Source organism: Anomalospiza imberbis, chromosome 6, assembly GCF_031753505.1.
Source record: "Anomalospiza imberbis isolate Cuckoo-Finch-1a 21T00152 chromosome 6, ASM3175350v1, whole genome shotgun sequence".
Lineage (NCBI taxonomy): Eukaryota > Metazoa > Chordata > Aves > Passeriformes > Viduidae > Anomalospiza > Anomalospiza imberbis.
The window spans coordinates 56,600,434-56,627,457 of NC_089686.1; the positions used below are offsets into that span (position 1 = coordinate 56,600,434).

General features: G+C 64.6%; 4 protein-coding genes across 4 annotated transcripts in view; 3 read left to right on the forward strand and 1 right to left on the reverse strand.

The window, feature by feature from the left end:
• Positions 1-310: 310 nt before the first annotated feature.
• On the forward strand, positions 311-11,300 carry PITPNM1 (phosphatidylinositol transfer protein membrane associated 1). Its single transcript, XM_068194563.1, has 23 exons — positions 311-945; positions 1,568-1,782; positions 1,856-1,977; positions 4,178-4,402; positions 4,488-4,802; positions 5,117-5,212; positions 5,320-5,427; positions 5,531-5,592; positions 5,663-5,907; positions 6,410-6,599; positions 6,703-6,810; positions 6,904-7,046; positions 7,277-7,455; positions 7,790-7,960; positions 8,145-8,294; positions 8,394-8,542; positions 8,616-8,726; positions 8,861-8,977; positions 9,186-9,334; positions 9,435-9,584; positions 9,915-10,098; positions 10,345-10,473; positions 10,581-11,300. Exons 1-23 carry the CDS (start codon positions 868-870, stop codon positions 10,845-10,847), a joined length of 3,663 nt encoding a protein of 1,220 aa, XP_068050664.1. The 5' UTR covers positions 311-867; the 3' UTR covers positions 10,848-11,300.
• A 236-nt stretch (positions 11,301-11,536) lies between these two features.
• On the reverse strand, positions 11,537-13,847 carry AIP (aryl hydrocarbon receptor interacting protein). The gene is made up of 6 exons (XM_068194585.1): positions 13,611-13,847; positions 13,299-13,478; positions 12,917-13,105; positions 12,562-12,738; positions 12,334-12,475; positions 11,537-12,248 (listed from the first exon to the last, which is right to left on the reverse strand). The coding sequence occupies exons 1-6, from the start codon at positions 13,707-13,709 to the stop codon at positions 12,043-12,045; spliced, it is 993 nt and encodes a 330-aa protein (XP_068050686.1). The 5' UTR covers positions 13,710-13,847; the 3' UTR covers positions 11,537-12,042.
• Positions 13,848-14,016: 169 nt separating this feature from the next.
• Positions 14,017-27,024, forward strand: part of LOC137476344 (antigen WC1.1-like) — a 41,586-nt gene continuing 28,578 nt past the window's right edge. The window contains exons 1-14 of the mRNA XM_068194557.1: positions 14,017-15,304; positions 15,376-15,696; positions 15,785-16,105; positions 16,180-16,482; positions 16,556-16,870; positions 16,986-17,738; positions 17,826-18,410; positions 18,550-18,645; positions 18,859-18,942; positions 19,180-19,320; positions 25,426-25,563; positions 25,703-25,798; positions 26,012-26,095; positions 26,333-26,473. Of these exons, the coding sequence (XP_068050658.1) occupies positions 14,893-15,304; positions 15,376-15,696; positions 15,785-16,105; positions 16,180-16,482; positions 16,556-16,870; positions 16,986-17,738; positions 17,826-18,410; positions 18,550-18,645; positions 18,859-18,942; positions 19,180-19,320; positions 25,426-25,563; positions 25,703-25,798; positions 26,012-26,095; positions 26,333-26,473 (3,790 nt within the window). The 5' untranslated portion in view covers positions 14,017-14,892. The remainder of the gene's footprint in view (positions 15,305-15,375; positions 15,697-15,784; positions 16,106-16,179; positions 16,483-16,555; positions 16,871-16,985; positions 17,739-17,825; positions 18,411-18,549; positions 18,646-18,858; positions 18,943-19,179; positions 19,321-25,425; positions 25,564-25,702; positions 25,799-26,011; positions 26,096-26,332; positions 26,474-27,024) is intronic.
• LOC137476485 (scavenger receptor cysteine-rich type 1 protein M130-like) lies at positions 21,517-25,418 on the forward strand (the record flags this gene model as incomplete). The annotated part of the gene is made up of 7 exons (XM_068194843.1): positions 21,517-21,769; positions 22,468-22,854; positions 22,943-23,263; positions 23,327-23,629; positions 23,703-24,017; positions 24,133-24,885; positions 24,973-25,418. Coding segments are annotated over exons 1-7 (2,778 nt in total), but the record flags the coding sequence as incomplete, so codon positions are not given.

Genomic DNA, 27,024 nt, shown 5'->3' on the forward strand with positions numbered 1-27,024 from the left:
GTCGGGGGAGGGTTTGGAGCCGCGCTGGGTGGTGGTCCCGGAGCTGAGTGGTGCGGGAGTGATCAAGCCACTCGCTGATCACTTTAAAAAGTGGCTTTCTAAATAAAACACCGGGTTTTTCCGGGGTGGCGGTGCCGGTACACGCGGAGCGCCCGTGAGTGGCGCTCGCTGCCTTCCGCTCTCTGACGTCACGGCCCCCCCTCGCCTCCCTACGTCACGGCTGTCGCCGTGGGAACGGGCTGTGATGTCACGATCCGAGGGGCCGGTGCGGAGCGGCGCAGGTTTGGTGGGCCCGGGGGCGGCGGGGACCGGGCGGGCGGGGGGGAGTGGAGGGGGCCGCGTTGCCATGGCAACGGAGCCGAGCCGAGTGCGGCCGAGCCGGGCCGAACCCGGGGCCGAGAGGGGCCGAGCGGTACCGGACTGAGCCGAACGTGGCACCGAGCCGGGCCGAACGCGGGGACGAGGGTGGCCGAGCGGTACCAGACTGAACCGAACCGGGAGCCGAGCGGTGCCGGATTCCGCCGAACCCGGAGCCGAGCTTTTCCGAGCCGGGCCGAACCTGGGGTCGAGCGGTGCCGGGCGGTACCGGACTCAGCCGAGCGTGGTGCCGAGCCGGGTCGAACCCGGGACCGAGCAGAGCCGAGCGGTATCGGACTCAGCCGAACCCGGGACCGAGCGATACCGGACTCAGCCGAACCCGGGGACGGAGCGGGTCTGAGACGGGCCGAACCCGTACCGGGCTGAGCTGAGTGTGCCCCGAGCGGTTCTGAAGGGGTGCCGAACCGGCCCGAGGTGTCCCGAAGCCGGCCCGGTCCGGTGTAACGGAAACCCCCTCAGGAGCTGCTCCCGCTGTGCCCCGCCGCCGCCATGCTGATCAAGGAGTACCACATCCTGCTGCCCATGAGCCTGGAGGAGTACCAGGTGGCCCAGCTGTACATGATCCAGGTGGGAATGCGGGGCTGAACGGGAGGCTGGGGTTGCAGGGGTCTGGGGGATGAGCCGGGGGGCTGCACGGCTCTGGGGTTTGTGGGGCTGCGCCTGAGGGCTGTGGGGTGTGGGGTCCAAGGGCCGAGAGCGAGGGGGTGCACGGGGCTGTGGGGCTGGCCATGGGGAGCTGGAGGGGTGCAGGGATCTGGGGACTGTGACGGAGGGGGTGCAGGGGGCTGAGAGAGGCTGGAGACTGTAGCCTGATGGGTGTAGTGGAGAGGCATGAAGGGTGCAGGGGCTGAGCCTGCGGGTGCGCAGGGCACTATGAGGCTGAGCGTGGGGTCCTGGAAGGGGGCTGTGGGGCTGAGTGTGGGGAACTGGGGAGCTGAAGGGCTGAGCATGGAGCCTGGAGGGGCACGGTGGGGTGGGGCTGAGGCTGATCCCAAAGGATTGGCAGGTTGCAAGGGTGTCACTGAGGCTTCGGATGGGTTTGGGACCACCGAGCCAAGCAGGGGGTCCTGTGAGCAGGTGTGGGGCTGGTGCATGCAGGCACGTGGGGACGGGAGCGTACAGGGATCCTGGGCGCTCGTGGCAGTCTCGGGGCTTGGAGGGGCTGCACTGAGCCATTGTCTCTGTGCAGAAGAAGAGCCGGGAGGAGTCGAGTGGCGAGGGCAGCGGCGTGGAGATCCTGGCCAACCGACCCTACAGCGATGGCCCTGGGGGCAGCGGCCAGTACACCCACAAGATCTACCACGTTGGCTCCCACATCCCCAGCTGGTTCCGGGCACTGCTCCCCAAAGCTGCGCTCCAGGTGGAGGAGGAGTCCTGGAATGCTTATCCCTACACACGCACCAGGTGGGATCTGGGAGGTGGCGGGGTGGGCTGCAGGACTGGCCATGCCCTTGGGCTCAGTCCTGTGCCCCTCCAGGTACACGTGTCCTTTCGTGGAGAAGTTTTCCATTGAGATTGAAACGTACTACCGCCCGGATGCGGGGCAGCAGACCAACATCTTCAACCTGAGTACGGCAGAGAAGAGGCAGAGGATTTTGGGTGGGTATGGCTGGCTTAGGGAGCTAGGCAGGACGCTGTGGCTGCTGGAATTCCCACACAGTGCTTCAGGGATGGGTGTGTGGTTGTGATGGGGCCTTAGGGGCTCAACTTCACTCTTCTTGCCGGTCCTCATGTTTCAGGGATGCTGGGAGGGAAGAGCTCCCCGGATCCTGAGCTCCCTGCCTGCTCCCTCTTAGTGCTGCTGAATTAAGTTCCACATTAAAGATATTTTCAGGGACAGTTTTGTCCTCTGCCTCTTCCCTTGCCTCTATTTCTGTTTGCAGCTTCTCCTTTCTACTGCCAACCTGCTCCCCTCTCCTTCTGTGTCCCAGCCTTATCCTGGCATGGATTTGCCTTCTCAGTCTCTCCCAGCATACATGGGACCCCACACCTGGGTCCTGTGGGGTATTTTGGATGAGCTGGAGCAGGGAGAGCTGGAGAAGCATGTCCCCATTTTCCTACTCCCTGGCCTGCTTCCCCTCTCCCCAGGGCTTTGCTCTAGATCGCTGTCTGGCTCCTTTCCACTGGGAGTGGTGGGCAGAACGGGGAGCTCGGGGTGGGATTCTTCCCTCTCCATCGAGTTCCCATTCTCAGTGGTGTGGACATGGTCAGTTCAGGCACCACAGTGTGGAGTGTGACGCTCTGCCTCTTAAAATGGAGGCCCAAAATAGGCACTTGGAGGAAATGATTCATCTGACCTATTTCTCTCCCTGGCTCCTGCAGCACTGGGGATGTCCGGCCGGGATACCGATGGCTGGGACCTGGGGGTGGGAATTCTGCCCCTACTGCCCCCGGGAAGTCACCAGGGCCAAGCAGACGGCATCAAGGCATGGCCCTGTGCCCACTGCCTGGTTTTTCACTCTCATGCCCGTCCAATGGGCATTCCACAGGGCACTCAGCATCTTCAGTGGCTGCTGCCTTCCACAGGGAGAAGGGTTGAAGTGGACCCTTCAGCCCCAGTGTGGATCCCACTGGGATTTTCTCTGCCCTGGTGTCTGGTAGCACTGACAGATTTAAACCCCTCTCACGTTTCAAAGGGCAATGGAAAAACATGGTCTGGGTGATCCGCAGGGATAACTGCTTCCTTGGCAGCTTTCTCCCAGTGGCAAAAGCAAAGGGAATTGGATTGTGATGGGAACGACACTGCCAGGAGCTGCTTGGGGACAGCAGGTCCTATCCCAGCTCTTTGCTGCTACTATCCAAGATGCTTGGCATCATGCTGTGCATAATTTTTGTGGATTCAGGGCATCTCTAGTTTTCTTTTGACATAGCCTGGAAATGGGGACAGTGCTGTGGTACGGTACTGGGAGCTAGTGAGATGCCCTGGGATCCTCCAGACCATGATCTGGAGACAGGGCTGGAAAAGCCAAATTCTAGCAGATTTTGTGCTGGATTGAGCCTGAATGGCTGTTGGATCGTGTTTTCCTGGGTATCGTTCAGGAGCCTTTTTCTGGTTTTGGGAGGTCATCTTCATCGTGGGGGAGCTCACCCTCATTTTGGGAAAGGTCACCTTTGTTTGGGGATGGGGCTCATTGCCCTCCCCCTGGCTCTCTGGAGGCTCCTGTGTCACATGGTGGTTTTGCTGTGCCCTGTTTTTGGGGACCCTCGGGCTTTTCAGGGTGCCCGGGATCACTCTGCAGCTGTCAGATCTGCCGGCTAATGCGTGTGTGTGTATCAGTCCCGGCTCTCACCACGCTCCCAGACCCTCCCTCCCTGTGCTGCTCCCTGGGGTGCTGGCTTGGGATCCCACGTGGGGATGGAGATGTCTTTGGCTGCACCAAGGACATCTGTGATGTTCCAGCTGTGGGATTTTATATGTTCTATTAGGAAATTCTTCCCTGTGAGGCTGTTGAGGCCCTGACACGGGCTGCCCAGAGAAATTGTGGATGCTCCATCCCTGGAAGTGTCCAAGACCTGGGGCTTAGAACCACCTGGGATAGTGGAAGGTGTCCCTGCCCATGGCAGGGGGTGGAATGAGATGATCCATAAGGTCCTTTCCAACTGAAACCATTCCAGGATTCTACGATTCCTGGAACTCCAAGATTATAGAATTTTGGGACAGAGAGTGCTTGCTGCCACCTGTGTTGGGTGCATGGCTCATGGGAATAATTTGGCCTTATTTTTGTCCATTTTTCCTTTTTTTCCTACCTGTGCCCCCTTGCCAAGCGCTGCGGGGTGACAAGCGCTGTTCCCCCCACAGACACCATTGACATTGTGCGTGATCCCATCTCCCCTGGGGAATACAAGCCCGAGGAGGATCCCAAACTCTACCACTCATCCAAGACGGGCCGGGGGCCGCTGGGGGATGACTGGCTGGAGGCAGCAGCAACCAGCGGGCCCCTCATGTGCGCCTACAAGCTCTGCAAGGTGGAGTTCCGATACTGGGGGATGCAGTCCAAGATCGAGCAGTTTATCCATGACGTGGGTGAGTTCAGACCTGTGGGTTGCTGGAGAGTCATTTGGGCAGCACTGAGATCACACTGGACTCGCTTCCCCCCTTCTCCCCCCAGGTTTGAGGAAGGTGATGCTGCGCGCCCACCGCCAAGCCTGGTGCTGGCAGGATGAGTGGACGGACCTGACGATGGAGGATATCCGGCAGCTGGAGGAGGAGACGGCGCGAATGCTGGCACAGAAGATGGCCAAGTGTGCCGAGGGCGAGGAGCCACCTGCGGCTGGGGTCAGACCCGGGGGGCAGCTGGAGCCAGATGGTCCTGGCGGTCAGGAGGAGGCTGAGCTGCAGGCGGGGACCGATACCCCCTCGGATGATACCTTTGCCAAGCAATGGTCCACCTCTTCCCGGTCTTCCTACTCTTCCCAGCATGGAGGTGAGACCAGGTCCGGTGTGGTTTTGCCCTGGATGCTGCGGTTCTCCACAGGAGATGTGTCAGGGGACTGTTTTGCCTGGCTTGGGTCTCCTGGGCTGGGGCTCTGGGTGTCCCAGGTCTGGTCCCAGGTTTCTTGAAGGGGCCCTGGATGACCCCGCGATGGTCACAAATCTCCCAAGGAGGGACTCTGGGTGACACAGGGGTGGCCCCAGATCTCCCTGGGCATCTGGGTCCAGGACCAAGGGGGGTCTGTGGGGCAGGAGGTGGGGTCTCTCTGCAGGGGGCTGTGAATGCTGACCCCCCATGGGTGGTAGGGGGAGTGTCTCCTCAGAGCCTGTCGGAGTGGCGGATGCAGAACATTGCCCGGGACTCGGAGAACAGCTCAGAAGAGGAATTTTTCGATGCTCATGGTACTGGCACCATCTTGGAACAGGCTGGGTGGAGGCAAGGGCATCTGAGGATGGGCGTGCAGGCACAGGGGTGTTCCCCCACCCATGCTTCCCTCCTGCCTCTGCAGAGGATTTGTCTGACAGTGATGAGGTCTTCGCCAAGGAGATGACCAAGTGGAGCTCTAATGACTTCTTGGACACGCTTGAGCGGCCAGTAGAGCTGGACGAGGCATTGGGTGAGTGCTGGGGGTGCTCTGGCCCCAAATCCTGGATGTCCTGGGAGGGGCCCTATTCCCACCTGGAGACCCCAGCTGCCTCATCAGGGCTGTGTGCTTGCAGGGGATGGAGCCAGCACCACCAAGGGGGATGGTGAAGGATTGGGAACATCCAGCTTCCCTGAGGTGCGTGTCCCCTCCCTCGGGCTGTGCCCTCCTGCCGTGCTCCCCAACTTGACTGCTTTCCTTCCTGCAGGGTGGCACAGCAGAGAGCACGGAGCAGATGTGCCGGATCCACGCACTCTTCCTCATCCTCCACAGTGGGAACATCCTGGATCAGGGAGCAGGCGAGCCAGGCTCCAAGCAGGCGGATGTGCAGACACTGGCGGCCACCTTTGATGCTGTCACCCGAGTCCACTTTCCCGAGGCACTGGGACACGTAGCCCTGCGCCTGGTGCCCTGCCCGCCCATCTGTGCTGCAGCCTACACCCTTGTCTCCAAGTATGGATTCCCACTGGGAAAGCAGGGGACCAGGGAGCTGGTATTCTTGGAGAGGGGACTTCAGTTCTGGTGGGACGTTAAGGACTGGGGGGGGGGATGGGGGTTAACTCCTGGTGCAGCGTCTTGTTGCAAGCGTTATATGGTGAGATGGGATGGGATACTTATAATTCCTGGTGTGGTATCCCAGGGCACGCAGGTGTTTTGGTGTGGGATGAGGACAGTGAGGCGGGATGGGATAGGATGGGAATAACTCCTCGTGCAGCATCCTGGGTTGACCAAGCATTGTGCTGAGGGATGGGGACATCAAGGCAGCATGGAATGGCATGGAATTGGATGGGATGGGGTAACTCTGGATACAGCATCCCGGGTGAGCAAGTGTCTTGTGGTAGGTGGGAATGGGATAGGGATTACTCCTGGTGTGGCATCCCGGGGTGAACCAGTACCATGCAATGGGATGGGATATCAGAACAATCACGTTCATCCCTCGCCATGTCCCCCTCAGGCTCAGCCCCTACAGCCATGACAGGGACAGCCTGTCCAGCAGCCAGGACCACATCCCGCTGGCAGCGCTCCCACTGCTGGCCACCTCCTCTGGCACCTACCAGCAGGCCGTGGGCACTGTCATCACCCGCGCCAACCAGGCCTACGCAGCCTTCCTGCACTCTGGAGAGGGCACTGGTTTCTGCGGCCAGGTGAGGTGGAATCTGGGGGGAAGCTTGGCTCTGGGATCCAGCTGTGACCCTGCCTGGAGGGTTTAGGGGTTTCACTCTCCTTGTGGATCTGTGGTCTCCACAGGTGGTGCTGCTGGGGGACTGTGTGGGTGGCATCCTGGGATTCGATGCCCTGTGCCAGAGCCGGGCAGGCTCAGGGGGCAGCCGGAGCAGCAGCCGCCGTGGCAGCCTGGTGAGTGCCTTGCATTCCAACACCCCATGGGGAGGGTTTGGGGGTGCACTGGGGGCTACATGGGATCTGGGTGTTTGCTGCCTCTCCCTGCAGAGCACAGAGCCCATCTCCCCAGAGCAGTGTGGCGGCCTGGACCCGCTGGCTGATGGGACAGAGGGAGCGCCGTTATTGGGCCAGGCCAGCCCTGAGCCCCCAGGGACACAGGGGGACAGTCAGCAGCACAGCTCCACGTGCAGGTGAGCCCAAGGGGGATGGTTGGCTATATTGTCCTTTATGGAAAGGGTGCAATTCCCATCTTCTCCAGGCTGGGAAGGAGCATTTCATGGAGGCTACCTGCCCCGGGGGGATCTTGCTGGAGCTCCTCCAGCAGGAGGAGCAGGACCACACCAGGCACAGCTTTGTCTTTAGGATGGTGGGAGTGCAATGTTGCCATCCCTCTCCATGCTCACTGTCTCTGCTGTCCCAGCCTGCAGGCCACTGAGGCCCCGCTGGAGGCGGAGGCACCCCGGAGCAGTGCTGTGGCACTGGATGGGGCAGAGGGTGCCAGCACCCGCCTCGAATTTAAGGTATCCGGCTTCTTCCTCTTCGGTTCCCCCCTGGGGCTGGTGCTCGCGTTGCGCAAGACCGTCATGCCTGCTCTGGATGGTGAGGATCCCCGCCTGCCACGGTGCCAGCCCCTGAGCCTCCCTGCAGGGCTCAAGTCCCTGAGTCATGCTCATCTGACAAGCCTGAGCTCCCCAGGACCACCCCAGAGAGCCCTGCTTGGGTTGGCGCCCCTCGCATGCCCAGCCCTGGCTGTGTGGGTGTTGGTGGGTGGCTGAGTGTTCCTGCTCTGTGCCAGCCTCAGCCTATCCCTGGTGCCCCAAATTTCCCTCTCCAGCCTTTCCTCTTGCTGTGTCCTGCTTTACCCCTCCTGTGTGTTTTGCTCCTGGTGCCCCCCAGCCCTTGTGGATACCCCTGACCCCGCTCTGTGCTGCAGTGGCTCAGCTGCGTCCTGCCTGTGAGCAGATCTACAACCTCTTCCACGCCGCCGATCCCTGTGCCTCCCGCCTGGAGCCCCTTCTGGCCAAGGCCTTCCATGCTGTGCCCCCGCTCAGCGTGCCCCGATACCAGAAGTACCCCTTGGGTGATGGCACCTCGTCCCTGTTGGGTGAGCAGGTTCCCACCCGGCTGGTACCAGGCACCCTGGGGCCACGTCAGGGTACCCAGAACACCCACATCCTGGCTGGGTGTGGGTAGAGGGATGTGCAAGCCCTTCCCACTGCTCTGAGGCTCTACTGGAGCAGTGGGTGTCCCTGGGGGCTCTGAATGTACTCACCCAGCTCTCTCTTCAGCGGAGGCCCTGCAGACACACTCTGCCCTCTTCCTGCCCAAAGTGGATGTGGCTGCTCCCCCTACCCCCACTGGCAGCTTTGGGGGCTTCTGGAAGGGCAGTGAGCCAGCAGAGCCCCCCACTCCTGCCAGCACCAGTGAGGTTGTCAAGAGTAAGTGTCATCCCCACCCACCCCATCCCATGTGGGCACCTCAGGCTGCACAACAGGGGATGAGGTCTGGAAAAGGCTTCATTCCAGCTCTCCCTGCAGTCCTGGAGCGCTGGTGGGGCTCGAAGCGCATTGACTACTCTCTGTACTGCCCTGATGCCCTGACTGCCTTCCCCACCATCACCCTGCCCCACCTCTTCCACGCCAGCTACTGGGAATCCTCCGATGTGGTGGCCTTCATCCTGCGCCAGGTATGGTGGGCACGGTGGGGTGGGTGGCAAGCTGGGGCTGGCCGAGGCTAAGCTGGTTCCGTGCTGTTGGCAGGTGATGGAGAAAGAGGGGCCACAGCCTGCGGAGAGCGAGGAGAGCTCCATCTACAGCCCTGCCATCCCTCGGGAGAAGTGGCAGCGCAAGCGCACCCAAGTGAAGATCCGGGTATGTGGCCAGTGGGAGGCCACCTGGGGCATCCTGGGGTGTGTGGGTTCTGGGACAATCCCACAGCCCAGTGGTGTCCCAGTGGCACCTCAGGAGCTCCCTCAGGAGCTGCTGAACACTCCATGTGCCTGCAGAATGTGACGGCCAACCACCGTGCCTGCGATGTCATTGTGTGTGAGGGCAAAGCGCAGGTCCTCAGCGGGCGCTTCATGTACGGACCCCTGGATGTGGTGACACTGACTGGGGAGAAGGTATTGCTGGGCTCAGGGGGCCACCAGGACCCCTCAAACAGGGTGGGGTGTCTGGGACCAGGCATGGGGCTGGTGTAACCCACAGTAGGGGAAGGATGTGGTTAACAGGACCCGGTGTGGGATGGTGGGAGAAGGTTGTAAGGACTTGTATGGGGACACAGCAGGATGTAGGGGTCCAGCCTGCGACCAGCCCGTTTCCCTCTCTTAGGTGGACATCTACATCATGACGCAGCCACTGTCGGGGAAGTGGCTGTACTATGGCACCGAAGTGACGAGTGGCAGCGGGCGCGTGACCTTCACCATCCCTCCAGACAAGGCTCTGGCCATCGGGATCTACCCTGTGCGCATGGTGGTCAGGTGAGGTGTTGCCTCAGTTTCTCCTCCAGCCCTTTTGGCAGAGCTACACCTGCTGCTCTGGCAGCAGAGCGGTGCTGAGCCACCACCTCTGCCATTGCAGAGGGGACCACAGCTATGCCGAGGCGTACCTGACCGTGGTGGCCCGTGGTACCGAGTCCGTTGTGTTCAGCATCGACGGCTCCTTCACTGCTAGCGTCTCCATCATGGGCAGTGACCCCAAAGTGCGGGCGGGGGCTGTGGACGTTGTAAGGTGGGTGCCCTTCAGTCAGGGAGTCAGTCTCCCCATCTTTCATGGTGTAACAACTCAGTTTTGGGGTGTCAGAGCACTGACACGGGGGAGGGTATTCCTCCACTCCCTTGCCTCCAGCACATCATCTCTATGCTGGTGCCCTATTGTGGAAAATAATCCTCTCCAAGTTTGGATGTGGTCCCCAGTGCTCTGCCTTCTCCTTGATAAAATCCCTGGGAGCAGGGAGGTTTTGGAGGTAGCACCCACACATGCTATACTGGGAGATCCCAGCTTGTCATAGCAGGACTGTCTCCACACAGGCTCCTGGCAGCCACCCATGTCCCCTCCTAGGCACTGGCAGGACTCGGGGTACATGATCATCTACGTGACGGGGCGCCCTGACATGCAGAAGCACCGCGTGGTGGCCTGGCTGTCCCAGCACAACTTCCCCCACGGTGCTGTCTCCTTCTGCGACGGGCTCACCCACGACCCGCTACGCCAGAAAGCCGCCTTCCTGCAGAGCCTGCGCACCGAGGTGGGCATGGGGATGCTGCTGGGACACAGGGCTGGTGATGGGGTGGTGTGGGCTGTGCTGAATCCTCTGCACCTCTGCATCCCGGTGGAGATGCTGGGAGCTGGACTGTATTGCCATGGCAGAGCTGGAAGCTTCTCAGGTCAGCTCCCAGCCATCCCTCTTAACATGAAGGTGTCCCAGCCCTTGGGGGTAGTTGTCCTTGTGGGAAGGGTTGTTCCTTGCCCTAATGCTCTTGTCCCTGGGCAGGCAGAGATCTCCATAGTCGCCGGCTATGGCTCCACCAAGGATGTCTCCGTCTACAGCTCACTGGGACTCGCGCCAGCACACATCTACATTGTGGGACGGGCCGTCAAGAAGTTCCACAACCAGTGCCAGGTATGCTGGTGGCGGGGCTGGGGACAGACTGGGGATGCAGGGGGGATGATGGCTGACCCCACCAGCTGGCTGTGGCCACTGGCTCAGGCTGTGTCTGTGTCCTGCAGTTCCTCTCTGAGGGTTATGTTGCCCACCTGGCCCAGCTGGAAGCCGCAGCCCTGGCTCACTCCCCCAAGGGTCCCCCACGACCCATGCTGGGCAAAGGCACCTATGGCTGCCCGGCACCCGTTGACTTCCTGCGGAAGCAGAGCCAGCTCCTGCGCTCCCGGGGCTCCAGCCAGGCAGAGCGGGATGGGGGGCCCCCCTCAGCACCCCCCGGCTTTTCCCGGACCAAGCCCCGCAGCATCAGCCTCAAGCTGGAGGGTGAGGAGTGAGGGTGGCATGGCCATGTCCCCCCTCTGCCACATCCCTGATTTCCCAGCAAGGAGCACCTGGGGACAGAGCCGGTTCTGGGCCATGAGGCCATTGCAAGGAGATGAGGGTGCTGAGTCCCCTGAGACCAGGGGTGCTGTGAGAAGGCTCAGAGTCCCCCAGAGGACCAGAGTGATCCCCTCTGGGCTGGCCACCCTGGGTCCTCCCTGCTGCCCCCAGCCCCGTCCCCTCTGGTCCTTTGGGGCCGTTGGGCAGTGCCCAGTGGGGTCTGCACCCCAGGGTCATTATCCCTGTGCAGAACTGGGGGCTGTGGCTGTGTCCCAGAGCAAGTGGCACCTCCCCACCTATTTATTTCCGTCCGGTGTCACGGCGCAGGGCTGGGTTGGGGTTCCAGAGTGGTTCCTCTGTTCCCCCCCTTTTGTTTCGGTGTTGAATAAAGAGATGTTATGACAAGGTGCGAGCACCCACGAGTCTGCTCTGTGTCTGTGGCCGCAGGGTTCCCACCCACTGGGAAAGCCCTGGGGAGCCTCCAGGGACACCGTGTCCCACAGGGAGGTGGCTGTGGGGCACAGCAATTGGGTTATAAGCAATTTATTACAGGGAAAAGAGCCTGGGGTGTGTGGGCTGTGTGAATGCTGATACCCTCCCCCTCTCCAACTTGGTTTCCCCTTATTCCACCTCTAGCAGCAAATTTTTTTGTGACCAGGGGCTGTGACTGGTTTTACTTGAGTTCATCTTGGTATAGCATGACCAGAGATTTATAGAGATAGCAGAAACAAGCTGTTACTCTATATAAAATATTCCCGACACTGACATGACAAGAGGAGACACTGGTTTGGGATGATAGCAGCAGCCTGGAGAAGTGACAATGGGGTGGCATGGAGAACAGGCATGAACGGGTTGGAGCTGGGGCCGAGGCTCAGTGCCACCCCTCCATGGCCACCATAAAGTATAAAAACATCAAATAAGTGATACAAGTTGGCAGGAAGCAGCAGGCTCGTCACCCACACATCCCTGGCGTGACGATGAGCCCCGGCTGTGTCCCCAGGCCGTGGTGAGCTCTGGGGCCATTTCCACTGACTTCAAATAAGTAAAATCTGTATTAAACATTAATAAACATCCATGACCATTCCACATGTGGAATATCTAAAAGAACCTGTCCCGAGAGCACTGGGCTCTCCCTTGCAGCCACAGACTCTACTGGGAGAAGATGCCCTTGAAGCGGATCTTGTCTTCGGCGTCCTTCTCCCGCAGCCGTGCTTCCAGGCTCCGCAGCTCCTTGGAGACCACAGGGCGCAGCGAGGGGTCGAGCGCCAGGACTTTGGCAAAGTCAGCCTGCGCCTCAGCCACATTCCACACGGCCGCATGGGCCTTGCCCCGCTTGAAGTAGGCCTTGACATTGTCTGTGGGGAGAGAGCCAGGGTCAGTGGAGCGTGGGGGTGTCCTGGTGCCCACCACAGCCACCTGGGATGGCTCGTTGCTCCTTACCCTCGTACTTGTTGAGGATGGAGGAGCAGTGGTCCAGCACCTCGTAGTACTCCTCACACTGCAGCTTGCACTGGCAGTAGTTTAAGAGCAGGGGTGTGATCTTCTGGTCCAGCTCGATCCAGTCTGGAGAGCCTGGCTGCTCCTGTGGCAGACAGAGCAGGGGCAGTGAGGGGCAGCTCTCAAGCCCTGCATTCCCGAGGACGCCTGTGTGTATGTGGGGAAACCCACCTTCATCTGCAGGTTCTTGAGGCAGGCAATGGCATCGTAGTATTTGGCAGCCGCCTCAGGCACCTTGCCCTGCCGGTACAGCTCGTTGCCTTCCTTGTGGATCTGGGGCACAGCCTGGAGCTTCTCCTCATCTGTCATGGCCCATGGGTCCTGCTGGTAGGAGCCAGGTGGCTCCACCTGCCAGCACCCCATCATGGAATCAGAGAACAGCATCATGGAATTGTTTAGGTTGGAGAAGACCTCTAGAATCATCGAGTCCTGCACTGCTAGGGCCACTACTAAACCACATCCCACATGCCACATCTGTGTGTTTTCTGGACACTTCCACCCAGAGCTCCCCATGCCGGCACCTCACCTTCAGCACCTCGATGTCAAAGATGAGGGGCTGGGGGTTCTTCTGGAGCTCATCGAGGTCGGGGTACCCCAGGGAGTAGTGCTCGTGCATCTGGGCAATGCTGCAGCAGTGCCGCTGCCCCTCCAGCGGGTCCTTCCCTGCTGCGATGTTCCGCAGGCTCTTGGACACTAGCGGGTAAAGCACCACGTGCTGCGGGAGGGAAGGGAGCCGGAATTTGAGGAGGGCAGGGGGGAAAGTATAAGGATGCTCCAGCCTCCAACCTCACGGCTGGAGCGCACCGAGGCGCCCGCAAGCCCCGCCCACGACGAAGTCACCGCCCACCAGCGCAGGCCACGCCCCCGAGCACCAAACCACGCCCCCGCCAGCTCCCGGTCCCGCCCACCTTGGCGTCGCAACGGAAGCGCGCGCGCTCGCCGGGCCGCATGGTTCGCAGCGCAGCTTCCCAGACCGGCAGCTTGAACTTCTTCCCGGCGATGAGCTCCATGGGCTTCCCCCGCGCCCTGCTGTCGTCCACCGGCGTCTCCTCATCACCGCACCGCAGCGTCCGGTAGTGGAAAGTGGCCTGAAGGAGGAGGAGCCCGCGGTGTCACCATGGCGACGCAGGCGGGGGGGGGGAGGGCGCGCATGCGCGCCTCCCCCGCCGCGTTCCGCTTCCCACATCCCCCCACCCCGCCCGTCCCCCCGCAGACCTGACCTTGGTGCCGTCGCGGAAGTCTGGCAGCGGCCCGGTGCCCTCCCGCAGCACCTCCTTGTCCACGCCGTCCGCCCGCAGCTGCTCCACTTGCTGCGCCATTGCGCCCGCTCCGCCCGCGCCGCCAGCCCTGCCTCGGCCGCCTCCGCCGCCGCTCGGTTCTTTCCGGACAGTCGCGGCTGCGCGGGGCTCCCCCTGCCGGCCCGGAGGTGGCGCTGCGGGGCGGGGGCTCGGGAATGGGGCGTGGTCATTGGAAGGGGGCGTGGCCAGCGGTGATAGCCGCGCCCGGTTCCCACGTCTTTTCCCCGGTTTCCCGTCTCCCCCCACGCTTCTCGGGCGCCATTCCAGGAGACACGGGAGGCATTCCGGAATGAAAACCTCCTGTGACACTTTGCCACCTACATGGAAAGGCCGCGGTGTAGAATGGGAGGTGGATAATATCGCCGAGACCCACTGTGAGGGTTCCCGCCCGCCGCGAGGAGTGCGTAGCCGGGTCGTCTCCTCCCGCCAGCCCTTGCCAGGGCTCAATGCGGTCAGGAAGGACAGGCAGCCGCGGAAAGGCAGTGCGACACCGCTGGGGGAGACACCTCAGAGCTTACCAGGGTTCAGCCAAGCCCACTAGCCATCCAGGGGTGACATGAGGACACTGGCATGTGGCAGGTCCCCGGTACCACAGAAAGGCTGGTGGCTCACGGAGGTGACTGCGCTGCTGCAGGAGTGACCCCATAGGAAGCACGCGGTTCTGCCGGCACTGCCACTGCTCAGCACTGCTGGGGGTGGCTCAGGCCAATCGTCACCCTCACACTCAGCGAAGAACGCAAGAGAGCTTCTGCTCCCCCCTCTTGCAGCCTTCTTTTTCGGTGGCGTTTGATCACAGCTTACATAGGTGGGGCCCCAAAAAATCAAGTGGGCTCTGTGCCACCCCGCGATTGTGGTTTCACGGCGGGGCAGGGGCGGCGGAGGCGCGGCGTTATCGGCGGCAGCGCAGGTGTCGGGAGGCGCGTGCGGTCGCTGGCGACGCCGGGAGCCGCCGGGGGGTAACCGCCTCCTTCCTGCCCTGGCGGCGAGGCGAGCGCGGGGCCACAGCTGCGGCAGCAGCGCCATGTGCCAGCGCCGCCGCGAGGGCCCGGGGAGCTGGCACCTGGCAGCCCCGCGCGGAGCCGGGGGCTGCTGCCACCGCCGCGGGGGCTCCGAGCAGCCGGGAGGGGAGCGCCCCGAGGATGGGAGGCTTTGAGCTTTGCGGGTGCCCGACCTAGATGTGGTCCCGAGGAAGCTCTTGGCTGGGATGTGGGCTGAAGGCTGTCATCGCCGTCAGGATGGCTCTGCTCGGGCTCCAGCAGCAGCGTTGGAGGCACGGGGGAATAGAGGAAGGGCCCCCGCAGGGCAGGTGCTGTGGGGGGGCTTGTCTCCCCCCGGGGACATCCGGGTGGCAGCCCACTGTGGCGAGGTGTGTGACGCCAGAAGCGCAGGCGAGGCTCATATTTGGGCACGGAGCAGGTTATTGGAGGCCGCGGCCCCGCAGCCGGGAGATGAGGCGCCTGATAAAGGCTGCCCCGGTGCCGCTGCCTGCATTGGCTCGGGCGCTGGTGTGCGAGAGCTGCCCCGGCTGCGCTGGGTCGGGGCGGTGGCCATGGGGCCGGTGGCCATGGGGCCGGTGGCGGCGCTGGGGCTGCTGGTGTGCGTGCGGCTGTGTGCGGGTGAGTGGCGGGCGGGCGGGAGCGGGGCCCGCGGCGGTGGCGGGCCCGGCTCAGCAGCCTCCGTGCCGCAGGCTCCGGGGAGCTGCGTCTGGTGGGCGGCGGCGGGCGCTGTGCCGGGCGCGTGGAGGTGAAGCACGGCGGTGAGTGGGGCTCCGTGTGCGCCTTCGACGGCGACGGGGAACTTCTCTGGGCCGTGGTGGTGTGCCGGCAGCTGGGCTGTGGCCGGGTGGCCAGGGCGTCCCCGTACGCCCCGTTCGGGCAGGGCAGCGGGCGGATCTGGCTGCAGCCCTTCTTCTGCCGAGGCACCGAGGATGTGCTGGAGGAGTGCCCGCATTTCGGATGGGGACGGCACTTCTGTGGCCACGAGCGGGATGTGGGGGTGACCTGCACAGGTGAGGGGACTCGCTGGCTGTGCTGGGACAGCCACCTTGTGCTGGTGCACGGTGGGCAGGTCTGAGCTGTGCCGGTGCCCCTGTGCAGATGCCATGGAGCTGAGGCTGGCGGGCAGCAGCAGTCCCTGTGCCGGGAGGGTGGAGGTGAAGCTGCAGGGACAGTGGGGCTCGATGACAGACAGCGACTGGGACTTGGATGACGCCGAGGTGATTTGCCAGCACCTGGGCTGTGGCTCGGCGTCCGGTGCCTACTACGCCCATGACAGCTTCCGTGTAGGGGTTGGGCTCGTCAGCCTGGCCCTGGTAGACTGCAGTGGGAACGAGGCCACGCTCTGGGACTGTGAAATCCGTAGCTGGGGACCCTATAACAGCAGCATTCATGATTTGGACACTGCTGTTGTCTGCCAAGGTAGGAGCTGGGCTTTGGGGGGTTGTGTCACTTCATGGACATCCATTGACACTGGCCCTGCACTGCTCCCACAGGCTTTTCCCAGCTGGTTGGTGGTGATGGAGCCTGTGCCGGGCGTCTGGAGGTGCGTCAGGGCCGGGCCTGGGTCGGTGTCTGTGAGGATCAGGTGGACATGAAGGCGGCCCAGGTGGTGTGCAGGGAGCTGGGCTGCGGTGAGGCGCTCGCCATCCCTGGCCGTGCTCGATTTGGGAGAGGATCAGGGTCATTCTGGGAAGGGGGCTTCCAGTGCAATGGCACCGAGCCCCTCCTCAGTGCCTGTGCCCGGCGTCTGCCCCGCAGCCAGGGCTGCAGCGGCCCTGCCAGCGTCACCTGCTCCTGTAAGTGCTGGGGACAGCGGGGGCTGTTGGGGTCCCTGCGCCATCGCCCCCCTCAACGCCCTTCCTGCCACAGCCTACACGGGCTTCCGGCTGGGCAACAGCAGCTCGGGATGCTCCGGGCGAGTGGAGGTGGCAGTGCGGGGGACGTGGGGATCCGTCTGCGCCAGCGAGTGGGACCTGGCCGATGCGCACGTCCTGTGCCGCCACCTGGGCTGCGGCCGCGCCTTCAGCGTGCCCCCGGGAGGCTCCTTCGGCAGCGGGGAGGGGCCCCTGCGGCCGGACGCCTTCGGCTGCAGCGGGAGCGAGCGGCACCCGGGCGAGTGCCCCGTGGCCGTGCTGGGGAAGCCGCCCTGTGCCCCCGGAAACGCCGCTGCCGTCAACTGCTCAGGTGTGCCAGGCGGCTCTGTGAGGAGCCTTAAGGGCTGTTGGGACCTGGCCAAGAATTGGCAGCAGAGGATGCAGGGTTATTTTGGGATGAAGGGCTGAGCCCGACCATTTCATAGGCCGTGTCGAGTCCCTGCGGCTGGTGGAAGGTGAGACCCGGTGCGATGGGTTTCTGGAGTTGGCCATAAGCACCGGGGCGTGGCGCCGTGTACCAGGAGAGGTTTCGCTCGTACGGAACTTCAGCAAAGTGTGCTGGGAGCTGGGCTGTGGAGGACTGGACAGGACTGATGCTGTCCATGGTAAGATCCACCTGTCGGATGTCAACACGACGGAGAGGCCCATCACAGAAAGGGTGATGCGAACCATGATGGACATGAGCCCCAATGTGACCAGTGGGACAATTAGTGATGATAATTTTTGGTATGAAAGGGAGTTCGTCACCAGTGCACCAGCTGACGTCCCTCATGGGAACTACACTGTCTGCTCAGGTGGGTGTCCCGAGAAGGGCCGGAGGTGCCGGTGGCCCAGGCAGCCACCCCAGCCCATTCCTTCCGTGCCCACAGGCAGCCGGCGGGTGAGGCTGGTGGGGAGCTCTGGGCGCTGTGCCGGGCGCGTGGAGGTCTATTCCGGTGGCAGCTGGAGCTCGGTCTGCCAGGAAGGCTGGGACCTGCAGGACGCCGCCGTTGTCTGCCGGGAGCTGGGCTGTGGCACGGCACTGGAGGCCGCGAGCACGGCGCGCTTGGGCGCCGGCATGGGGCCGCAGTGGCCCTACATCCCCGACTGCTCGGGGTCCGAGGAGTCTCTCTGGGAATGCGGGCGCACGGAAGGGCGCGAGTGCGGGCGCGGCGGCGGGGCAGGGGCCGTCTGCTCAGGTCAGTGCCGGGCACCCCCAGATCAGGGCCCGGCAGAGGCCCCGGGGGGTTCCTGGCCGTGCCGTGACCCCCCTGCCCCCCTTGCAGAGCAGCTCTCCGTGCGGCTGGCAGGAGGCCACGGGCGCTGCCGGGGCTACCTGGAGGTGTCCTACAACGGCACCTGGGGCCTCGTGTGCGCCAATGGCACCAGCGCCGGCACCGCCGCCACCGTCTGCCGCCAGCTGGGCTGTGGGGACCGGGGCTGGCTCTCAGCTGTCCCCACCCAGCAGCCGTCCCTTGCGTGGCTGGCCTGGGTGGGCTGTGAGGACGGGGCCCGCTCGCTCTGGGGGTGCCCCTCGGCCCCCTGGCACCTGCAGGGCTGTGGCACCGGCGGGTACGCACAAGTGGAGTGTGAGGAGGACAGGGATGGCACCTCTGATGGACACACTACCCCATATCCGGAGGGTGCCCCCAGCACAGGTAGCTCTGCCCGTGCCTGCATCCCCCACAGCAGGCTGGCTGGGATCCCCCTCCCCTCACTGCCTGCCTGTGTCCCCACAGGTGTCCCCAGCAGAACGCCCTCAGCAGTGGCCGCGGGGACCGTGCCCACCGTGCTGTGCGTGGTGCTGGGGACGCTGCTGTGCCTGTCCCTGGGTGCCCTGGCCCTGCTGCTGTGCCGTGCCCGACGCCGAGGTGGGTCCCGGTGGGTGGGGTGGGGGCAGATCCGGTTTGGGGGTCCTGCCCTGCAGAGCAGCTCGGAAGGTGGCCACGAGTGATCTCCGTGCAACCTACCTTGCCCAGGGCCCCAGGTAAGTGCTGCATCTCATTCCAGGCCCGGGCAGAGCAGCAGATGCCATCTCCAACGCTGTCTACGAGGAGCTGGATTACAAAGCCATGCCAGAGTACCAGGAGGTGCCCACTCCCCCAGGTGGGTGCCGCCCTTGTGCCCCAGCTGTGTCCAGAGTGAAGGCTCTGCCTGACAGCCCCACGGCAGCTTGAGGTGCTGGTGGCCCTGCCGTGGCTCCTGGCCACGGGCTGTGGGTGTCCCTCGGTGCCACAGCAGCCCCGCTCTGTAGCGTGAGGTTCTGTCACCTGCGGTGCCACTTGGGGCCACCCCCAAGTGCCTGTTTGTCCCCTGCAGGTTCCCTGTCGGAGGGATGGGTGAAGAAGCTGCCGTATTACACGGGGGACAGCGTGGAGGGGAGCGACACCGAGGCAGCCCCAGGTAGGGTTACAGGGCAGGAAGCCAGCAGGGAGAGCTGGGGAGAGGGGACACTCCCGGGCGGGGGCAGGGGGCTGAGGGGACAATTCCCCCCTTGTTCGCGTGCAGCGAAACATCGCCTTTCCCTGTGGGACCACAGGGCCTCCAGCAGGTGCCCAGTAGAAAGGCTGGAGGGGATGGCACAGGCAGAGCCCGGCCAGGGACACTGGTCACTGCCATGGACCCCTCTGCTTTTCCCAGATCCCCCTGCCCAGCCCCAGCAAGGAAGCCCGGATGGCTACGACGATGTCCTGGATGTGCCACAGGAGCCCCCTGCTCCCAGCCCTGGGGACATCTCTGAGGGAGTGGCACAGCAGAAGCAGATCTGTGTCCTCCCCACAGGTAAGAGGGCTCCCAGCTGCCCTGTCCCCTCTGCAGAGCCACTCCATGGCAGGGTTTGTCTGTGGGGGCGGGCAGGGCCCCAGCAGCAGATCCATGGGTGCTGTGGTCAGATCCCAGGTGGGGTCTGTCAGGGGGGACACGGAGCTGCCTGCCCCCTCAGGCACCTTTCCGTGCTGTCCCCAAGGTGGGATCCGCTCGCCTCCAAGTCCCCCAGGAGCCACCAGGGACCCCTCGGAACAGCCCCCTGGGCAGATGGACTATGATGATGTCGGCTGCAGCGCCCTGGGGACGCTGCCATGAGGATGTCCTGGCCATGCCACAGCCCTGGGGACACGTGTGGGGCAGTGTGGTGGGGCCCAGCCCATGGAAGTCAGCCCTCTCTGTGCGGCGCTGCAGGAAAGCAGCTCCTGTGTAGGGGTTTTCTTTGATTGCAGTGTGGATTTCCCTTTTTTCCTATTAAAATCCAAACTGGTCAGAGACTCGCGGCCAGGCCTGGGCCCTCATTCTGGGGCTGGCGCTTCCATCCCAGGTACACCAGCCATTCCTCGGCGATGTGAGGCACAGACACATCCCTGGGCGTGGTGGGCTGAGCGGGGAAGAAGAGCACAGGAGCATTGCTGGGATTGTCTGCAGGGCCTTTATTTATCAGTGCCAAATGCCCAGAACTGTTGCCAGCAACAGCGAGGGGAAGAGGCAGAGGGCAGGAGCCGGAGCCCACCCCGCAGATGCGGCAGGATCTCCTCCCTGTGCCCCGCGGGTGGGGCGGGCTCAGCCCCGCTGTCAGCACCGAGAGCTGGGCTGGGAATGGCTCTGGCTGTTGGAAGGACTTGTCCTAAAGGAGGGGAGGTCTCCTGAAGGAGGGCAGCGCCTTCCTGCCCCCTGCAGCACCCCGCGGTGGCAGGGCAGCCGGGCCATGGCCCCTGCCTGCGGCACGTCGTGCTCCAGGAGGTTCCCGATCTTCAGGGCGGGCTGCAGAGCCCGGAGGGCGGCCAGTTCCTGCAGCAGGGCCTGGCTGGAGCCGTCCGTGCTGAGCCTGGGCGTGGAGGAGGCAGGAGAAGAGGAGAAGGTGCTGGAGCTTGTGGGGAGGGAGGTGCTGACCCTGGCTGGATGCCGGTGCGGCCCTGCCTGTGCCGCGGCCTGCGCTGCCCGGCTCGGGAATGCCGGGCATGGAAGGGGCCGTGGCAGGGCCCTCACTCACCCGAGGCTCCGCAGCGGGCAGGCGCGATGCCGGAGCTGCTGGCGGAGCTGCAGGACGCCGTGGGCTCCCAGCTCGTTGTCACTCAGGCCCAGGCAGGTGAGACGGGGCCCCTGCGGCAGCCGCGCAGCCAGGGCTGGGCAGGAGGCGCCCGGCAGCCGGCAGCTGCCCAGCCTGTGGGAGCGAGGGACACAGGGAAGGAGGGCTTTGGCCTCCGCCCGCTCCGCTGCTCCAGGTGGGAAGGGCGGAGCAGTGGCTGAGGTCCTGGCAGCAGCAGGGGCTGGTGAGGCGGCAATACCGCAGCCCAAAGAGAAGCCTCGGCAAAGACCGGCAGAGCCCACCGAGGGCCCCCAGAGGTATCCGTGGACGCGGAGAGCTCCTGTCTCCTGTGGCCGGGGCAGCAGCCATCCACCCACCCAGGCACCCACTGCCCTCCTGTTCTGACCCCCGGCGCCCTGGCCCGGTGTGGGCTCCGTGCGGTGCGCGCGTCTGTGAGCGGAGCAGCCCCGGACACGGCCCGGTGCCGCAGTGCCCGGCAGCGCGGGGGGATGGGGCAGGGCAGCTCCTCCCGCCGCCGCGCAGCGAGGGACCGGGACGTTCTGCCCGTGGGGAATTGCTGCGGTGCCGGTGGGTGGGCAGCAGCTGCAGTTCCAGCCGCTCCGTTTGCTCTGCGGGGGTGCCCGGGACGAGAGTCCGGGAAGTGCCGATCGTTTGCATAAGGAATGGCCGGGGAAAGCGTGACCCCGGCCAGGTGAGGGACACGGAGAGTGACTGCGGGATACGGGGATCAGGACGAAGAGAGACTTTAGTTTGGAGTTTTGCGCGCTTGCAATGTGAGGGGGTCAAAGCCCTTTTACGTTTCGTGGGACGCTCCTGGGAGGAACCAGTTGGGGTGGTTTCTGTATTCCTGCGGTGGCAGCAAGTGGATTTACAGAGGGAGGCAAATGGGACTGTGCCTCGGGAGAGCTGGCTTGAAACGAGAGAGGGAACGTGAGGTCTGGATGTCGGAGCGGGTGTTCCGGGAACCTCCGGGGCCAGCGGGAGTCCAAGGAGAGCCGCAGCTGGAAGGGGCGTCGGTGTCAGCAGTGCCAGTGGATCCCTGCGTTGGGAATGTGGTGACAGAGAGCGTGGTGAAGGGGGAGAGCGGGCAGTTTCCTGCAGAGCGCGGCTGCCGAGCTGCAGGGGGACGGAGCGGCGGGGCAGGGGCGGCGGAGGCGCGGCGTTATCGGCGGCAGCGCAGGTGTCGGGAGGCGCGTGCGGTCGCTGGCGACGCCGGGAGCCGCCGGGGGGTAACCGCCTCCTTCCTGCCCTGGCGGCGAGGCGAGCGCGGGGCCACAGCTGCGGCAGCAGCGCCATGTGCCAGCGCCGCCGCGAGGGCCCGGGGAGCTGGCACCTGGCAGCCCCGCGCGGAGCCGGGGGCTGCTGCCACCGCCGCGGGGGCTCCGAGCAGCCGGGAGGGGAGCGCCCCGAGGAGGGGGGCTTTGAGCTTTGCGGGTGCCCGACCTAGATGTGGTCCCGAGGAAGCTCTTGGCTGGGATGTGGGCTGAAGGCTGTCATCGCCGTCAGGATGGCTCTGCTCGGGCTCCAGCAGCAGCGTTGGAGGCACGGGGGAATAGAGGAAGGGCCCCCGCAGGGCAGGTGCTGTGGGGGGGCTGTCTCCCCCCGGGGACATCCGGGTGGCAGCCCACTGTGGCGAGGTGTGTGACGCCAGAAGCGCAGGCGAGGCTCATATTTGGGCACGGAGCAGGTTATTGGAGGCCGCGGCCCCGCAGCCGGGAGATGAGGCGCCTGATAAAGGCTGCCCCGGTGCCGCTGCCTGCATTGGCTCGGGCGCTGGTGTGCGAGAGCTGCCCCGGCTGCGCTGGGTCGGGGCGGTGGCCATGGGGCCGGTGGCCATGGGGCCGGTGGCGGCGCTGGGGCTGCTGGTGTGCGTGCGGCTGTGTGCGGGTGAGTGGCGGGCGGGCGGGAGCGGGGCCCGCGGCGGTGGCGGGCCCGGCTCAGCAGCCTCCGTGCCGCAGGCTCCGGGGAGCTGCGTCTGGTGGGCGGCGGCGGGCGCTGTGCCGGGCGCGTGGAGGTGAAGCACGGCGGTGAGTGGGGCTCCGTATGCGCCTTCGAGTACCATTGGGATGCTCGCTGGGCCGTGGTGGTGTGCCGGCAGCTGGGCTGTGGCCGGGTGGCCAGGGCGTCCCCGTACGCCCCGTTCGGGCAGGGCAGCGGGCGGATCTGGCTGCAGCCCTTCTTCTGCGGAGGCACCGAGCATGTGCTGGAGTCGTGTCTGCACTACGGATGGGGACGGCACTTCTGTAGCCACGAGCGGGATGTGGGGGTGACCTGCACAGGTGAGGGGACTCGCTGGCTGTGCTGGGACAGCCACCTTGTGCTGGTGCACGGTGGGCAGGTCTGAGCTGTGCCGGTGCCCCTGTGCAGATGCCGTGGAGCTGAGGCTGGCGGGCAGCAGCAGTCCCTGTGCCGGGAGGGTGGAGGTGAAGCTGCAGGGTCAGTGGGGCTCGGTGGCAGACAACGGCTGGGACATGGAGGACGCCGAGGTGGTTTGCCAGCAGCTGGGCTGTGGCTCGGCATCCAGTGCCTACTACGCCCGTGATACCTTCGGCTCAGGGGACTGGCTCATCAGCCTGGTCCAGGTGGACTGCAGTGGGAACGAGGCCACGCTCTGGGACTGCGAGTTACGTGGCTGGGGACCCTATAACGACAGCATCCATTATTGGGACACTGCCGTTGTGTGCCAAGGTAGGTGCTGGGCTTTGGGGGGTTGGGGCACTTCCTGCGCATCCCTTGACACTGCTGCTGCAGGATTCTCCCGGCTAGTCGGAGGTGATGGAGCCTGTGCCGGGCGTCTGGAGGTGCGTCGGGGCCGGGCCTGGGTCGGTGTCTGTGAGGATCAGGTGGACATGAAGGCGGCCCAGGTGGTGTGCAGGGAGCTGGGCTGCGGTGAGGCGCTCGCCATCCCTGGCCATGCTCGATTTGGGAGAGGATCAGGGTCATTCTGGGAAGGGGGCTTCCAGTGCAATGGCACCGAGCCCCTCCTCAGTGCCTGTGCCGGGCGTCCGCCCCGCAGCCAGGGCTGCAGCGGCCCTGCCAGCGTCACCTGCTCCTGTAAGTGCTGGGGACAGCGGGGGCTGTTGGGGTCCCTGCACCATCGCTCCCCTCAACGCCCTTCTTGCTACAGCCTACACGGGCTTCCGGCTGGGCAACAGCAGCTCGGGATGCTCCGGGCGAGTGGAGGTGGCAGTGCGGGGGACGTGGGGATCCGTCTGCGCCAGCGAGTGGGACCTGGCCGATGCGCACGTCCTGTGCCGCCACCTGGGCTGCGGCCGCGCCTTCAGCGTGCCCCCGGGAGGCTCCTTCGGCAGCGGGGAGGGGCCCCCGCGGCCGGAGGCCTTCGGCTGCAGCGGGAGCGAGCGGCACCCGGGCGAGTGCCCCGTGGCCGTGCTGGGGAAGCCGCCCTGTGCCCCCGGAAACGCCGCTGCCGTCAACTGCTCAGGTGTGCCAGGCGGCTCTGTGAGGAGCCTTAAGGGCTGTTGGGACCCGGCCAAGAATTGGCAGCAGAGGATGCAGGGTTATTTTGGGATGAAGGGCTGAGCCCGACCATTTCATAGGCCGTGTCGAGTCCCTGCGGCTGGTGGAAGGTGAGACCCGGTGCGATGGGTTTCTGGAGTTGGCCATAAGCACCGGGGCGTGGCGCCGTGTACCAGGAGAGGTTTCGCTCGTACGGAACTTCAGCAAAGTGTGCTGGGAGCTGGGCTGTGGAGGACTGGACAGGACTGATGCTGTCCATGGTAAGATCCACCTGTCGGATGTCAACACGACGGAGAGGCCCATCACAGAAAGGGTGATGCGAACCATGATGGACATGAGCCCCAATGTGACCAGTGGGACAATTAGTGATGATAATTTTTGGTATGAAAGGGAGTTCGTCACCAGTGCACCAGCTGACGTCCCTCATGGGAACTACACTGTCTGCTCAGGTAGGTGTCCCGAGAAGGGCCGGAGGTGCCGGTGGCCCAGGCAGCCACCCCAGCCCATTCCTTCCGTGCCCACAGGCAGCCGGCGGGTGAGGCTGGTGGGGAGCTCTGGGCGCTGTGCCGGGCGCGTGGAGGTCTATTCCGGTGGCAGCTGGAGCTCGGTCTGCCAGGAAGGCTGGGACCTGCAGGACGCCGCCGTTGTCTGCCGGGAGCTGGGCTGTGGCACGGCACTGGAGGCCCCGAGCTCGGCGCGCTTGGGCGCCGGCACGGGGCCGCAGTGGCCCTACATCCCCGACTGCTCGGGGTCCGAGGAGTCTCTCTGGGAATGCGGGCGCACGGAACGGCGCGAGTGCGGGCGCGGCGGCGGGGCAGGGGCCGTCTGCTCAGGTCAGTGCCGGGCACCCCCAGATCAGGGCCCGGCAGAGGCCCCGGGGGGTTCCTGGCCGTGCCGTGACCCCCCTGCCCCCCTTGCAGAGCAGCTCTCCGTGCGGCTGGCAGGAGGCCACGGGCGCTGCCGGGGCTACCTGGAGGTGTCCTACAACGGCACCTGGGGCCTCGTGTGCGCCAATGGCACCAGCGCCGGCACCGCCGCCACCGTCTGCCGCCAGCTGGGCTGTGGGGACCGGGGCTGGCTCTCCGCTGTCCCCACCCAGCAGCCGTCCCTTGCGTGGCTGGCCTGGGTGGGCTGTGAGGACGGGGCCCGCTCGCTCTGGGGGTGCCCCTCGGCCCCCTGGCACCTGCAGGGCTGTGGCACCGGCGGGTACGCACAAGTGGAGTGTGAGGAGGACAGGGATGGCACCTCTGATGGACACACTACCCCATATCCGGAGGGTGCCCCCAGCACAGGTAGCTCTGCCCGTGCCTGCATCCCCCACAGCAGGCTGGCTGGGATCCCCCTCCCCTCACTGCCTGCCTGTGTCCCCACAGGTGTCCCCAGCAGAACGCCCTCAGCAGTGGCCGCGGGGACCGTGCCCACCGTGCTGTGCGTGGTGCTGGGGACGCTGCTGTGCCTGTCCCTGGGTGCCCTGGCCCTGCTGCTGTGCCGTGCCCGTGCCCGACGCCGAGGTGGGTCCCGGTGGGTGGGGTGGGGACAGATCCGGTTTGGGGGTCCTGCCCTGCAGAGCAGCTCGGAAGGTGGCCAGGAGTGATCTCCGTGCAACCTAGCTTGCCCAGGGCCCCAGGTAAGTGCTGCATCTCATTCCAGGCCCGGGCAGAGCTGCAGATGCCATCTCCAACGCTGTCTACGAGGAGCTGGATTACAAAGCCATGCCAGAATACCAGGAGGTGCCCACTCCCCCAGGTGGGTGCCGCCCTTGTGCCCCAGCTGTGTCCAGAGTGAAGGCTCTGCCTGACAGCCCCACGGCAGCTTGAGGTGCTGGTGGCCCTGCCGTGGCTCCTGGCCACGGGCTGTGGGTGTCCCTCGGTGCCACAGCAGCCCCGCTCTGTAGCGTGAGGTTCTGTCACCTGCGGTGCCACTTGGGGCCACCCCCAAGTGCCTGTTTGTCCCCTGCAGGTTCCCTGTCGGAGGGATGGGTGAAGAAGCTGCCGTATTACACGGGGGACAGCGTGGAGGGGAGCGACACCGAGGCAGCCCCAGGTAGGGTTACAGGGCAGGAAGCCAGCAGGGAGAGCTGGGGAGAGGGGACACTCCCGGGCGGGGGCAGGGGGCTGAGGGGACAATTCCCCCCTTGTTCGTGTGCAGCGAAACATCGCCTTTCCCTGTGGGACCACAGGGCCTCCAGCAGGTGCCCAGTGGAAAGGCTGGAGGGGATGGCACAGGCAGAGCCCGGCCAGGGACACTGGTCACTGCCATGGACCCCTCTGCTTTTCCCAGATCCCCCTGCCCGGCCCCAGCAAGGAAGCCCGGATGGCTACGACGATGTCCTGGATGTGCCACAGGAGCCCCCTGCTCCCAGCCCTGGGGACATCTCTGAGGGAGTGGCACAGCAGAAGCAGATCTGTGTCCTCCCCACAGGTAAGAGGGCTCCCAGCTGCCCTGTCCCCTCTGCAGAGCCACTCCATGGCAGGGTTTGTCTGTGGGGGCGGGCAGGGCCCCAGCAGCAGATCCATGGGTGCTGTGGTCAGATCCCAGGTGGGGTCTGTCAGGGGGGACACGGAGCTGCCTGCCCCCTCAGGCACCTTTCCGTGCTGTCCCCAAGGTGGGATCCGCTCGCCTCCAAGTCCCCCAGGAGCCACCAGGGACCCCTCGGAACAGCCCCCTGGGCAGATGGACTATGATGATGTCGGCTGCAGCGCCCTGGGGACGCTGCCATGAGGATGTCCTGGCCATGCCACAGCCCTGGGGACACGTGTGGGGCAGTGTGGTGGGGCCCAGCCCATGGAAGTCAGCCCTCTCTGTGCGGCGCTGCAGGAAAGCAGCTCCTGTGTAGGGGTTTTCTTTGATTGCAGTGTGGATTTCCCTTTTTTCCTATTAAAATCCAAACCGGTCAGAGACTCGCGGCCAGGCCTGGGCCCTCATTCTGGGGCTGGCGCTTCCATCCCAGGTACACCAGCCATTCCTCGGCG

Coding starts and splice junctions, on each gene's coding strand:
- PITPNM1 (XM_068194563.1), top strand. CDS start 868: ATGCTGATCAAGGAGTACCACATCCTGCTGCCCATGAGCCTGGAGGAG. Junction 946..1,567: donor CCCAGCTGTACATGATCCAG/GTGGGAATGCGG, acceptor GTCTCTGTGCAG/AAGAAGAGCCGGGAGGAGTC. Junction 5,428..5,530: donor AGAGCTGGACGAGGCATTGG/GTGAGTGCTGGG, acceptor GTGTGCTTGCAG/GGGATGGAGCCAGCACCACC.
- AIP (XM_068194585.1), bottom strand. CDS start 13,709: ATGGCGCAGCAAGTGGAGCAGCTGCGGGCGGACGGCGTGGACAAGGAG. Junction 13,479..13,610: donor ACTTCCGCGACGGCACCAAG/GTCAGGTCTGCG, acceptor CTCCTCCTTCAG/GCCACTTTCCACTACCGGAC. Junction 13,106..13,298: donor GCTTCCGTTGCGACGCCAAG/GTGGGCGGGACC, acceptor TCCCTCCCGCAG/CACGTGGTGCTTTACCCGCT.